Here is a 16,602-nt window from a genome sequence, read left to right as displayed (position 1 = left end):
CATGTTGTTGAATTCATGAGATCTTTAATGCCATGTTTACTGTCTCTTCCCTCTATTCACTGAAGAACTCTTTACTTGATCAAATGGATTCTATTCATAGCAGACATTAAAACTTAAGAATGGGCAAAGCTTATCCTTATTGAGATCCTTTGTCAGATTCTCACTTGCAAATATGACAGCGTAGGTTTTGGTTAAGCTAGCAGAGATCCCTACTTTGATAAGGTAAAGCTCCCAATCTTAAGGATCGATACATGCTGCATTATATTGCATTTAATAACCAGGGCTATGCTGTCTAACCATTTGAGCTAGAAATATCAGAAGCCAGAAAGTTGCTATATAACCAGGCTGAGATATTTTATTATACTTGGCTGTTCATTCTACAGTCAAGTGCTAAAGAGTAGTGGGTCATAACTAAATTTAGGTGAAAGAGAATGCCAGATTTCAAGCTTTGTGAGTTTTAAGATATCTGTGCTTAAGGGTGCCAGAGTAGTTGTGACTCATCCACTATCTTCATGTTCTGTAATTTTATTAATTAAAAAACAGAAGTTGAACTAAGTTTAATTGTTTTTCAATAAAATCTAAAGATTAAAAAATTAAAGGTTTTATGCGTTCTGTTTCGTTATATAAAAGGTATGTTTTATGAATCTAAATTTCATTATAAATTAAATTTTTATTTCAAGAAAATAACCCAGTTGTAAGCTACCAACAGCCATCTTAGATCTTGTAAGTAAACTGAAATTGAATTGTTTATTTTGTATGACTTTCATATGCTTGACCATCCATACAATATCTAACATCATCTGAACAAAGATTATTATACTTACTTTAATGTATTGTCCATTGGCAGAGAAATCCATCTGAATAACAAAACTGGGAATTCCTTTACAAAAACCAACACGATTTAATGAAAAACCATCATTTAAATCATAAAAATCGACACATTTACTTTCTGAGCCAACAGCCAAACACTTTCCATCCGGACTGAATCTGAAATTGTTTTTGTAGGACAAATTTTAGAAAATGACAGGGAAAAAAAAACAAACAAACAAGAATTGGGAAAAATATGAAATCATACAAATATTTAAAAATATGAAATTACATAAATATTTAAATATATTAAATCATATAAATATTTAAAAATATGAAATTATATAAATATTTAAAAATATAAAATTATATAAATCTTTAAAAATATGAAATCATATAAATATTTAAAAATATGAAATTATATTAATTTTTAAAAATATTAAATCATATAAATATTTAAAAATAGCGTTGGAGGAGAAAATGTTACTTGAACAACAGAGACAAGAAAAGCTATTGTTAAAAATATTTGATAGAACGGAACACAGGGACGACAGTTTTGCTTTTTCCCAAAGTACAATATGGAATGCTATAGAAACGTTCAACTACCAACCAGAGTTGGATGGGACGTTTGGCGCTTTCTATCAGAGATATGAGGACCTATTCACCATGGATTGTCAAGAGTGGAGCAACACTAAAAAAGTTTGCCTACTTTTGAGGAAATTAGGGACTACAGAACATGGCAAGTTCGTGGATTATATTCTCCCCAGGAAGAGGAGTCAATTGGAATTTTCTGAAGCGGTTAAAATTATATCCGAACTGTTCAGCCTGAATTCTACGCTCTTTTGTAGAAGATGGAAGTGCTTTAACCTGCAAAAAAGTGACGACGACGATTACCTAACCTTTGCGTCCGTGGTAAATAAACACTGCAATGATTTCCGTCTATCTGACTTATCGGTAGATGACTTCAAGTGTTTAATTTCTGTGCAGGGTCTAGTCTCATCCAAAAACACTGAGATTAGACGTGTTCTCTCTGGACTTGAGAGCGAACAGGGCCTCACCCTCCAGAAGTTGGCAAAGTATTATTAACGGGTAGTCTGCATAAGGAACAACTCAAGACACATCGAGGAGTCAGGCACAACTTTCATTAGGAGGACGACCTTCAGACCGAAAAAATATTCACCCCAAAAAAGCAAAGCTGAAAGTAAGAAAACTCAGGCTACACCTAATAAATACCAGCCAGTCACAAGACCCGGATCCCCTACAAACCTGCGCTATCGCTGTTGTGGGAAACATTGGTCGAGTAAATGTTTTGACAAAGATAAGTACTGCAACGAATGTGGCAGGAAGGGCCACAAAGTGCGCCAGTGCAGGAAGAACAAGAACAAGAACAGTGTCCGACAGACTAGATCCGACTTGGATTCGGAGAAGAACCGGCGCAAATATGTCACAGTTAACATTGCAAATAAAATTGTGCATCTACAATTGGATTCCGTTCATCATTAAGTTTAAAACATGGAAAAGGCTAAGGAAACCAACCATGAGGAAGACAAAAAAATCAGCCCAAGCTGTGACAGGCGATAAAGTGGAATTTGAGGTAGAGCTCCCACTCCCGGTGACCGTAAATGGTGTTACTAAAAAAGTGAAAGTGTATGTACATAGGACATCCGAAAACCTGCTTGATACTGATTGGATGGAGCGATTCGAATTCTGGGACCAACCTATGAATAAATTCTGTCATAGGGTAGAAGATTCGTCTACGGAAGCGCAACAACTGAAGGACGAGTTAAAAGTGGAATTTCCAGAAGTATTCTCACCAGGAATAGGAAAATGTACAAAGGCTACAGCAAGATTCGAACTAAAAGAAAACACTCTGCCCAGTTTTAAGAAGAAATGTAACGTCCCATTTGCAGCAACAGAGAAAATCGACAAGGAATTGGATCGGCTAGAAGAGGCCGGAATATTATCGAAAGTAAGCAACAGTGATTGGGTAGCCCCTACCATATATGTGACCAAGAAAACAAACCAGATTTGTGTATGTGCGGATTTCTCTCCAGGTCTGAACGCAGCCCTCAAAGATTACCACTATCCACTCCCCACACCAGAAGAGATATTCAGCAAATTAAATGGTGGTAAAGTATTTTCTAAGGTAGATTTGAGCGACGCATATTTGCAGATCCCCGTCGAGGTGGAATGTTCAAAACTTCTCTGTATAAATACACACAGGGGACTCTACAAGTTTGAAAGGTTAGCTTTTGGAGTCAAGGTCGCACCCGTGATTTTCCAGCAGGTCATGGACACCATGCTGGGTGGCCTCGATTTCGCTTGTACCTACTTGAATGATATTGTCATAGCTAGTAAATCCACAGATGAGCACCGAAAACACATATGGGAAGTTTTCGAAAGAATTCAAAGTTTCGGTTTGAAAGTAAAAGAAACAAAATGTGACTTCCTGATGAAGGAAATACGTTACTTAGGTCACATTATTGATGAAGATGGTAGACACTCCATTCCTGAGAGGGCAGAAGCCATAAAGAACATGCCTGCTCCCAATAACGTGCAAGCACTACAAAGCTTTCTGGGCCTGGCTAATTTCTACCAAGTCTTCATCAAGAATATGCATGATTTGCGCGCACCACTAAATGAACTGCTGAAGAAAGAGAAAGCCTGGGACTCGACGCCAGAATGCCAGAAGGTGTTTGAGAAGATCAAAGACACGTTAACTTCAAATATCTTTTTGACACACTATGATCCAAGGTTGAGAATAATAGTAGCGTGTGATGCAAGCTCATTTGATGTGCGAGCTTGCATACTTCCTATAATGCCTGATGGTACCAGGAAACCGATCGCACATGCATCTAGAAGGCTACTAAAGGCCAAAAGACAGTACTTTCAATTGAAAAAGAAGCCTTGAGTATTATATTCGCTGTGACAAAGTTTCATAGATATTTACACGGCAGATGGATCATGAGCTGTTACTTATTTGGGTTCCAAAAAAGCTTACCGACATATACGGCTAATAGACTGTTGAGATGGGGTACATTATTACTGAATTATGATTTCGCCTTGAAGTACTTGTCTTCAAAACAAATTTGCCATGCAGATAGCCTATCTAGGCTGATACTATTGAAAAGGGATTCGTTTGAAGATTCCATTATTGCCACTCTTCAGACGGACGGGGAAATAAAAACGATGATGGGCAACACAATCAGAGAACTCCCGGTGTCTCTACCGGAGATTAAAAGGGAAGCAGACAAGGATGACTTCATCTGTGACATAAAAAATAAGATCGCAACAAAGGGCGATGTTCTGGAAGTATTTTCACTTTGCGATGAGGTTTTACCATATTTTGCAAAAGAGTGGTGATTCCCAAATGTCTCCAAAAACGAATTCTACAGGATTTTCACACAGGACATCCTGGTAAAAATCGTATGAAGAGTTTGAGGAGGAGCTATGTCTACTAGCCTAATCCATATTAGGCCAGTAGACATAGCTCAAGGACGTCAATGAGAGGATAGACTCGTGTACAGGCTGTGCCCTTGCAACTAAATCACCACCAATTACGTCATGGTCTAGGGTGTACATCGATTTTGCAGGTCCGCTCAAGGACAATTATTACTTAATCATAGTCGATAGTTTCACCAAGTGGCCTGATGTATTTGAGGTGCAGAAGACCTACAACTGGAACGACTATAAATTTTTTACATGAACTGTTTGCATGTTTCGGTGTAGTCGATTGCATTGTAAGTGATAATGGAACCCAGTTTACATCTGCTGAGTTCAAAAGTTTTTGTGATACGTTTCAAATTAATCATATAATCACTCACCAATACCTAGAACAAATGGGCAAGCGGAACGCTTTGTGAACACTCTTAAAAGAGCACTGGAGAAAGCTCAAAGGACCCAAACAGATGAAGCACTTCAACAATTTCTACACGTGTATAGGATTACACCCAACCGGAACACACCAGCAGCAGTCTCACCTGCAGAAACGATGTTTGTGCGAAAAGTGAGATCCGTTTTTGACAAGCTTTTACCCAAACAATCAAGGCCACTAATGACCACTTATGTAGCCAGTAAACGTTTCAGGTCAGGTGAAAGAGTGTTTTTCAAAAGTTATAAAAACAACACATCATACTGAGAGGTGGGTACAATTACTAAGAGAGTTGGTGACATGGTATATATCATCCAAGGACCAACATATACTCACAAACGTCACTAGAATCAACTAAGATGATGTCGATCAGTTGAAACCAGTGACAGCCCACCATTGAAAGATGAGCCGATAGACACTGTCTTCGAAACTTTTGATTTTGAACCTCCTCAACCAACACCTGAACTACGGCGATCATTCTGTAAGAGAAAGTTTACCGAGCCATTGATGGTAAACCATAAAAGGAAGAGGTACTAACAGCTTTTATGAACAAAAAGCTTTTCATAGGGTTAATGGACTATCTCATGACGTCACTTCCTCTGGTGACGTCACTTCCGGTATCGAGTACCGGTGCCTGGTAGTCCAAGATTGGGATGCGGACAAGGAGGTTGTGTGCAAACGCCCAACCGTTTAGGAATGGTATTACTCAACCTTGCCTGTAATTTATGTGAATACATGTTTTGTTTCCTAAAAATCCTGTGTTCCTTTTGTTTATTACACTTTAACCCCCATAACAATTATGCATACAATATAATAGGATTATGCAAATTCAATTCTTATAAAGACCCAATAATGGACCTCAGAAATGTTTTGTCATTCTTTTATAATTATTTCCGAATTTATCAAATTTATTCTAAAAATATTCTTCACTAGTTTTAACCCAATTAAGCAATGTTTTCCAAAATATATTATCTCGTCTTTCAGGATGCTTCGATATATTACTTTATTAAAAAAAATCTTCATTAATAATTAAAATATTGGATATTCCATTTTATCACTTTTAGCAGCACACCTGCATAGGATATAGAATAAACTTTATATTATTTTTGGTAACAGAGGTATATATTTGTCTGATGGGGGAGGCTACATTTTCATCTGAATCGAATTGCAGTAGGCAAATTCGTGACCACCTATTGTCTATGGGTGGCAACCCACGATGCCGTAGGATAGGATCCTGATGACATTCATCCCCTTTGGCTCTAGATGGGAAGTCAGATCAATTAGCTGGCCACGTCATGTTGTAATACCTATAACCATATTATTCAATCTTACTCTTCAAGAAAAAAACGTTATTTTTCTTTTTCATTTTCTCCCCAAATGAAGACAGCGGCTGAGGGCCAATTGTGTTGGGAGCAAACAAGATTACCAAAGAATGATGTTTTCAAGAAATAATCTTATATATAAAAGGCAAAATGGGCGTGCGCATTTGTGTATGTCTACGAAAGGTTCTTGCGTCGGTTAGATTCTGAGAGAAGTTTTCTTATACTTCCTAGATCGTAATATTTCAGATTCGCTAACGGACATAGTCTCTATTTTTTTTTTATCAAGTTTTAAAAATTCTCTCCATACCGTCATTTCGAGTGTTTGTTTGTCTTTTTCGTATAAATAAAGCAAAACTAATCGAATGCAAACACCACCTCCTGGCCTTTACCCGGGTAGTATCTGTTCTGTAATTGGTCCTTGGTCAATGTAGGGGGAACCCTTCATACTGAGACAATTACTATTTATTTGTATTTTGGGGGAGCTGCTTTTCCCCCACATTAAAAAACACTTTCGTAGGAGGTTTAAAAGGAACGCCATTTCTGCAAGTCATCTTTTTGATTGACTATGTTTAATTTGAACGCTTTACACTTCTGGTCGCGTCATGGCATAGCGGTAAAATGTCAGATTTTTTTTTCACATTCTTTTCCGCCTTTGCATCAAGGGTTCGAGCCTGCCTGCCTACTACCACTTTTTTTTTACACCTTCAAACACCCGAGCAATGCCGGGTACCCAGGCTAGTGTTTTTCTAGAAAGAATCTGTATTTTGAGAGTAGTGTATTCTGCATTAAATAACCCAGGGTGGTTGATATACTGTAAACCAAACTAAACTTTGTACAAACTTAAAAATTAAGATAAACCAATACAAGAAAAATACAATGTTGAAGTAGCATTAGTACAATCAAAACTACAATAACAAAATGGAAAGAAAGTCCATTAAAAAGTTTAAAAAAGGAAGCCGTGTTATTCAAATTTTGCATAGGTCATGCAAGGATTACACATTCCTATTTATTTGAAGACAACAAGCAACTAATGTGTCATATAGACCAGACTACCCATGACAACATACACATTCTTACTGAATGGCCTCTGCAGATACAATGTCCAATGAAGGAACTGTTAAGAATAACAAAGTTGACCATAATGTACTTTATAAAGCAGTTGATCAATATACAAAAATATAAATTTCTAAAAATATATAAATCTAACTTGGTCAAACAACTTTGGTTGAAACAGAAATTAAAAATGGCTGAGGTCCTATTTTTATTCTTGACCATAGAGTGAGAGCAACAGTATCAAAATTCTTGTGTCCACAGCAAGATTTGACATATGGACCTTTCAGTCCTAGCACTAATAACACTACAAGTTTCTTTGTAGATTTTCTTTAGTGTAAAGTTGTTGCAATACTTTTAATATTTCCTATTGATATATTTTTCCTTTTATCTATTTTTCATTTTTATGAAATATTCCTTACTACTAAGTAGTTCTAAATTATAATAAAAGCAAAATAAGTTCGAAAATTGCAAGTAACTGTAAAGAAATGAAGCATTAGTTTAAACAACATTTGTTAAATATTTTGGAAAAGAATATGTTTGATAAGTTCATCCTGAGTAGAAGTTACTAATCAAGAGTTGGAGTTAAGAATCTGTCAATGTAAAAATTGAACTAAGAATATATCAATTGTAATGGGCCAATCAAGAGACTTAAATACTAAACATTAACTAAAATGAGATACAGGATTTTCAAAGTTAAATGTCATTATTATGGTATCATTTGTCCATTAAATTATTAATTGGACCAAATTGTTATAAAACTTTCATTGATTTTCTTAGAGTATTAGATAACTTCTAAATCTTTCAATCTTTTAATACATGAGGATTTACTAAGAATTTTAAAACCAGATTAAATGACTTAATTCAATATTGAAATTTTGAAGGGATACAAAGTAATTAATTCTTTCATATTTTTCAACTGTTAACAAAATATTTAAATATCCTGTTTGCAAATAAACTGAAATGAATTATTAATTTTGTAATTTTGTTATTACATAAGATTTTAAAATGTTTTATTTTGCATTATTTCACATTCGATATGAATAAAAAATAGATTTCATATGAAAAAACATAAACACAGTTGTCTGTTCATTTAATTTAGAAATTGGTGAGGAATAATAGAAAAAATGAATGAAAATGCTCTCCTAGGGGAGATGTTTTTAGACTGCTGCTGCATACCCCTCTTATTATCTAATGATCCTTGGTGTCATTCAGCTTGAGATATCTTTACTAAACCGCAACCTACATAAATACAAATGGCCATTGCACTAAAATCCTATAACCTGCTGAAATCACGGAATAAAGTCTTAAGACACAACCAGAAGTTTTTCCACTGTATTGTGGAGGGAAATTGCGATAATGGTAAAAAATGACTGCATTTTCTTTTCCTAAAGACAGGGAATTATTTTCCCTTTGACTATGTGCAATGAAAATAGCATTTCTTGTTGAGGAAAGTAAGAAATGTTTAAGTTTATTAAAAAGAAAATAAATAAAAAAAAAACACGTATTATTTTAGCTTTCTTAAATTTCTATTTTTAATAATTAAAATTGAAACTTTAAGAAAGCTAAAATAATACATGCTTTTTTTTTAAAGAAATGTATATATATATATATTTCTAAAAATATTTTTAAAAGAAATATATATATATATATATTATATGTAAATTTTTATAATATATATATATATATATATATATATATATATATTATATGTAATTTTTTTATAATATATATATATTATATATAAATTTTTGTTAAAAGATATATATATATTATATGTATATAAAGATAAATATTTATTTATTTTTCGAATATATCTTTAAATAAGTTTATTTTATTATTATGGTGAATGATTTTTTTTCTTTAAACAATGCTAATTTTTAACATGCCTTGTTTAATGTGAACAAAAAAAATATTTTACTTCCAAACCAAAAGGTTTTCTCATATGTCTCTGGTGTATAAAAGAATAAGTTGATCCATTTATAATGCATGCTTATTAAAAAACCGATCTTTTACACAAATCATACAAGTTCTTTTATTATCACAAATTTTTATTTAAACCAGGTTATAGTGAAAAAATAATTTCGTGGACGTAGACATGAAAAGCATGTGCAAATGAAAGTTATGACAGAAAATTAAGAGCCTTCTTTATAAACAAGTTATGTTTTTAAACAGTTTTTATTTTGTCATTTCACATGTATGACGTGAAAAAAAAACAAGTCATAGTAAGTTTACTATAACTTGTTTTTACTTATGTAGAGAAGCTACCATGTTGAAATAAGGTTATTATTTAGAAACCTGTTCTTAAAGAGAGGAAAGTGTTTTGTAACTATTCTGTACTTTCATATAACAGTTTAATAAACAAAATATACCATAAAACTTGAATTTAACTTGAAAATATTATCAAAAAACGTACAGGACCTTCTCTGCATAAGCACCATTACTTCTTTGCAAAACCTTCAAAACTCATTTCACTAAATAATTTATGTGACTGAAATAGAAATTTCATTTATTTATTTACTGTAAATAAGTTTTATGGAAAAGAAAACTGAACTTATATCACAGTTCTTCCATTTTGCTTCATTTCATGTTTTAAATCACCTTGTGTATATATATATATATATGCTCATTACTCTACAGCTGTGCAGTAGTATAAAATATGCACTTATCAAAAGTCCATAAAAGGAATTCATCAGACTAACAGTTAGCTGGTGAATTCTATAATAGAAAGAAACAAAGGTTTGTGTAGCTCACTTGCTATAAGTATGTATTTCAACACTATTAGATATATACACACAGAATATTATGAAAACAATATTTTTATATATTTTAGTATATCATGACTAGACACAAAATAATACACAAATCATGAGAAAACAGTCTTCCTTGCCTGATATCATTAATAGCTCCGGATCTGTCTCTTTTTCGACCACATAGCTTGAGGGCCTCTGTGGTAAGTATGAGGAATTCTCCATTTTTCAATCCAACAGCAATTAAGACTCCATCACGGCTAAAGCAAACTGAACAGGCAGGGCCAACTGATAATTTGCTTACAAGGCACTAGAAAAAAAGGGATCAGAATACTGAAATCAGAATTCATGGTATTTTATTCTTAACTGAAAATAAAAGAACATCTTCACTGCTGATGAAATTATATTAAAACCTGTAGACATAGTTAAATCTGTTCTTCTCTTGGTTGCTTTATACCAGGGTTTCCCAAAGTGGGCTGCACAGAGCCCTGGGGCTCTGTGAGTAAAACTGAGGGGTTCCGGAAGTCATTTCTACAAAAAGGACTAAATGTTTTATATGCAAAAACTAAATGGTTGCAGACATTTAATTATTGATCGTTTTTATTGTAAACAGATATGATACATAACTTCAGGTGTAAACAGATATGATACATAACTTCAGGTGTAAAAAGATATGATACATAACTTACGGTGTAAACAGATATGATACACAACTAAAGGTGTAAACAGATATGATACATAACTTCAGGTGTAAACAGATATGATACATAACTTCAGGTGTAAACAGATATGATACATAACTTCAGGTGTAAACAGATATGATACATAACTACAGGTGTAAAGAGATATGATACATAACTTCAGGTGTAAACAGATATGATACATAACTACAGGTGTAAAGATATATGATACATAACTTCAGGTGTAAACAGATATGATACATAACTTCAGATGTAAACAGATATGATACATAACTTCAGGTGTAAACAGATATGATACATAACTTCAGATGTAAACAGATATGATACATAACTTCAGGTGTAAACAGATATGATACATAACTTCAGGTGTAAACAGATATGATACATAACTACAGGTGTAAACAGATATGATACATAACTTCAGATGTAAACAGATATGATACATAACTACAGGTGTAAACAGATATGATACATAACTACAGGTGTAAACAGATATGATACATAACTACAGGTGTAAACAGATATGATACATAACTACAGGTGTTAAGAGATATGATACATCACTTCAGATGTAAACAGATATGATACATAACTACAGGTGTTAAGAGATATGATACATAACTACAGGTGTAAACAGATATGATACATAACTACAGGTGTAAACAGATATGATACATAACTACAGGTGTTAAGAGATATGATACATAACTACAGGTGTAAAAAGATATGATACATAACTACAGATGTAAAAAGATATGATACATAACTACAGGTGTTAAGAGATATGATACATAACTACAGGTGTAAACAGATATGATACATAACTACAGGTGTAAACAGATATGATACATAACTTCAGGTGTAACCAGATATTATACATAACTACAGGTGTAAACAGATATGATACATAACTACAGGTGTAAACAGATATGATACATAACTACAGGTGTAAAGATATATGATACATAACTTCAGGTGTAAACAGATATGATACATACCTACATGTGTAAAGAGATATGATACATAACTACAGGTGTAAACAGATATGATACATAACTACAGGTGTAAACGGATATGATACATAACTACAGGTGTAACCAGATATGATACATAACTACAGGTGTTAAGAGATCTGATACATAACTTCAGATGTAAACAGATATGATACATAACTACAGGTGTTAAGAGATATGATACATAACTACAGGTGTAAACAGATATGATACATAACTACAGGTGTTAAGAGATATGATACATAACTACAGGTGTAAACAGATATGATACATAACTACAGGTGTAAACAGATATGATACATAACTACAGGTGTAACCAGATATGATACATAACTACAGGTGTTAAGATATATGATACATAACTTCAGATGTAAACAGATATGATACATAACTACAGGTGTTAAGAGATATGATACATAACTACAGGTGTAAACAGATATGATACATAACTACAGGTGTAACCAGATATGATACATAACTACAGGTGTTAAGAGATATGATACATAACTACAGGTGTAAAAAGATATGATACATAACTACAGATGTAAAAAGATATGATACATAACTACAGGTGTTAAGAGATATGATACATAACTACAGGTGTAAACAGATATGATACATAACTACAGGTGTAAACAGATATGATACATAACTTCAGGTGTAAACAGATATGATAAATAACTTCAGGTGTAACCAGATATTATACATAACTACAGGTGTACACAGATATGATACATAACTACAGGTGTAAACAGATATGATACATAACTTCAGATGGAAACAGATATGATACATAACTACAGGTGTTAAGAGATATGATACATAACTACAGGTGTAAAAAGATATGATACATAACTACAGGTGTTAAGAGATATGATACATAACTACAGGTGTAAACAGATATGATACATAACTACAGGTGTAAACAGATATGATACATAACTACAGGTGTAAACAGATATGATACATAACTTCAGGTGTAAACAGATATGATAAATAACTTCAGGTGTAACCAGATATGATACATAACTACAGGTGTAAACAGATATGATACATAACTACAGGTATAAACAGATATGATACATAACTACAGGTCTAACAGATATGATACATAACTTCAGGTTTAACAGATATGATACATAACTTCAGGTCTAACAGATATGATACATAACTTCAGATGTAAAGAGATATGATACACAACTTCAGGTGTAACCAGATATGATACATAACTACAGGTGTAAATAGATATGATACATAACTACAGGTGTAAACATATATGATACATAACTACAGGTGTTAACAGATATGATACATAACTAAAGGTGTAAACAGATATGATACATAACTACAGGTGTAAACAGATATGATACATAACTACAGGTGTAAACAGATATGATACATAACTTCAGGTGTAAACAGATATGATACATAACTTCAGATGTAAACAGATATGATACATAACTACAGGTGTTAAGAGATATGATACATAACTACAGATGTAAAAAGATATGATACATAACTACAGGTGTTAAGAGATATGATACATAACTACAGGTGTTAAGAGATATGATACATAACTACAGGTGTTAAGAGATATGATACATAACTACAGGTGTTAAGAGATATGATACATAACTACAGGTGTTAAGAGATATGATACATAACTACAGGTGTTAAGAGATATGATACATAACTACAGGTGTTAAGAGATATGATACATAACTACAGGTGTAAACAGATATGATACATAACTACAGGTGTAAACAGATATGATACATAACTTCAGGTGTAAACAGATATGATAAATAACTTCAGGTGTAACCAGATATTATACATAACTACAGGTGTAAACAGATATGATACATAACTTCAGATGTAAACAGATATGATACATAACTACAGGTGTAAACAGATATGATACATAACTACAGGTGTAAACAGATATGATACATAACTTCAGGTGTAACCAGATATGATACATAACTACAGGTGTAAACAGATATGATACATAACTACAGGTGTAAACAGATATGATACATAACTACAGGTGTAAACAGATATGATACACAACTTCAGGTGTAAACAGATATGATACACAACTACAGGTGTAAACAGATATGATACATAACTTCAAGTGTAAACAGATATGATACATAACTACAGGTGTAAACAGATATGATACATAACTACAGGTGTAAACAGATATGATACATAACTACAGGTGTAAAAAGATATGATACATAACTACAGGTGTAAAAAGATATGATACATAACTTCAGATGTAAACAGATATGATACATAACTACAGGTGTTAAGAGATATGATACATAACTACAGGTGTTAAGAGATATGATACATAACTACAGGTGTAAAAAGATATGATACATAACTACAGGTGTAAACAGATATGATACATAACTACAGGTGTAAAGATATATGATACATAACTTCAGGTGTAAACAGATATGATACATACCTACATGTGTAAAGAGATATGATACATAACTACAGGTGTAAACAGATATGATACATAACTTCAGGTGTAAACAGATATGTTACATAACTTCAGGTGTAAACAGATATGATACATAACTTCAGATGTTTACAGAAATGATACATGACTACAGGTGTAAACAGATATGATACATAACTACAGGTGTAAACAGATATGATACATAACTTCAGATTTAACCAGATATGATACATAACTACAGGTGTAAACAGATATGATACATAACTACAGGTGTAAACAGATATGATACATAACTACAGGTGTAAACAGATATGATACATAACTACGGGTGTGAACAGATATTATACATAACTTCAGGTGTAAACAGATATGATACATAACTTCAGATGTAAACAGATATGATACATAACTACAGGTCTAACAGATATGATACATAACTTCAGGTCTAACAGATATGATACATAACTTCAGGTGTAAAGAGATATGATACATAACTACAGGTATAAACAGATATGATACATAACTACAGGTCTAACAGATATGATACATAACTTCAGGTTTAACAGATATGATACATAACTTCAGGTCTAACAGATACGATACATAACCTCAGATGTAAAGAGATATGATACACAACTTCAGGTGTAACCAGATATGATACATAACTACAGGTGTAAACAGATATGATACATAACTACAGGTGTAAACATATATGATACATAACTACAGGTGTAAACAGATATGATACATAACTAAAGGTGTAAACAGATATGATACATAACTACAGGTGTAAACAGATATGATACATAACTACAGGTGTAAACAGATATGATACATAACTACAGGTGTAAACAGATATGATACATAACTACATGTCTAAAGAGATATGATATATAACTACAGGTGTTAAGAGTTTTAGGATGGTTCATTTAAAAGGAATTTTTTTAAAAATTGATTAACAAAAAATGCAACAATATTTGATTAATCAAAAACAAAAATATGTTTTAAACATTATTAGTTAGAATTAAAATTTGAAATTAATGTTTTTCATATTTATTTTAGAAATTAATTATCTTAGAAATTAGTGCTCCATGAAAAACTTTTGCCTGCTCAGAGGCTCCATGGTGCCCTGAAGTTAAAGAAATCCTGCTTTAAATACTGTGCTGTCTTTTTATGAATATATATATATATATATATATATATATATATATATATATATATATATATATATATATATATGATTGTGATGTCTCAGTCACTGAAAGTCCATGTTCCCGAAGATTACTTTTCAGTCTTGCCAGCGACTTGCACACCCTCAATCAGACATGATACCGAAGATGGTCATTGGTTTGGATGAAACTAACAGCAATGGAACCCGTATCATCGTGCGTTTTCATGTGATTAACAAGAACTGCCTTAGACAACAGAGCCCCATCACACATCTCACAGATCCAAACATCTCCACAATTACGACGGCAAAGGTTGACTTTTCCTACATGCTCTCTTGAGCTTCACTCGGTCTATCTTGGCTGCTTCAAAGTGTTCTCCGCCCCTGTATATCAGTGCTCTCTACTGCTTGCGATTATATGCTAGGAACTCTCAACTGTCAACAGAAACATGAAAGCTCACCAGACTCTTCTTGATGCTACCACACAAACGTTTTTTGGGATTGTGCTGGAGTCTTTTGCCAACTGTTTTGTGAGTCGATAGTCATCAAATCAGACAAGATGACCGCCCAACGCATCTGGTTCTTAATAAAAATGATAGCAACACTGGTTGTTTTGGCCTTATTTAAGGCATATGTATCAGGGACAAAGCTATCCAACTTTAAACCAAGAATGTGTCTAAGGCAGTGCCGATGAAACCTCTCAAGCAGTTCTACCTGTGACCGGTACAAGGTCCATGTTTCAGAGACATAGAGTAGACACATGTTTGATATACTAACATTTTAGTAGTCAGAGTTAGATCACCATCAGACCAGACTCTATCTTGTAACCTACCAAATGCGTCTGATGCCTTACCGATTCTCTGTCTTATTTGCACATCAAGAATGCCATCATTTGATAAGGTAGACAAAATTTTTTATGACTTCAAGGCGCTTTCCATAGACGAAGATATCAGGTTCCACATTACAGATCATCAGGAGCAAGAGCATGACTTTAGTTTTCCTAATGCTGTCAGTCTAAAGCATTCATGAAGAGATCCATCACAAATTGCATATCAACTGGGAAGTTTGTCACGAGGTCAGCATACAACAGCTTCCTTACAAGTCCATCACTTACAAGTGTTTTGGCTTGGAATCTTCTGAGGTTGAACACCTTTCCAGTCGTTCGGAATCTAATATAAACACCCATATTGCAATTGTGCAAACCATACCAGAGCACAGCAGTCAAATAGAGTGAAAACAATGTTGGTGCAGCTATATCACCCTGCTTCACACTATTATCGATGGAGAATTCTTCCGAAAGCCAACCATTGAAGTTGACACGATCTTTCATACTATGATAAAGTTGCTTGAACTTTTCCGTAAAAGCAGGTGTACAGCCAAATTTTTCCAGCATTTTCCAGAGAGCCTCACGGTGGACTGTCAAACGCCTTGGTTAAGTCCACAAATA

At 33.3% G+C, this 16,602-nt stretch overlaps 1 protein-coding gene across 6 annotated transcripts in view; it reads right to left on the bottom strand.

Moving 5' to 3' along the window:
- The window catches only part of LOC145256392 (echinoderm microtubule-associated protein-like 6), a 902,875-nt gene that overhangs the window by 91,545 nt on the left and 794,728 nt on the right, over positions 1-16,602 (bottom strand). For all 6 annotated transcript variants that reach the window (XM_080115242.1, XM_080115245.1, XM_080115243.1 and 3 more), the window contains 2 exons: positions 9,941-10,110; positions 825-987 (listed from right to left, as the gene is read on the bottom strand). In XM_080115242.1, coding sequence (XP_079971368.1) covers positions 825-987; positions 9,941-10,110 — 333 coding nt within the window. The remainder of the gene's footprint in view (positions 1-824; positions 988-9,940; positions 10,111-16,602) is intronic.

Source organism: Euprymna scolopes, chromosome 32 (genome assembly GCF_053919585.1).
Source record: "Euprymna scolopes isolate OS-2025 chromosome 32, ASM5391958v1, whole genome shotgun sequence".
NCBI classification, from domain to species: Eukaryota; Metazoa; Mollusca; class Cephalopoda; order Sepiida; family Sepiolidae; genus Euprymna; species Euprymna scolopes.
The sequence above is the reverse complement of the archived record's forward strand: the minus strand, read 5'-3'. Positions and strand labels throughout refer to the sequence as shown.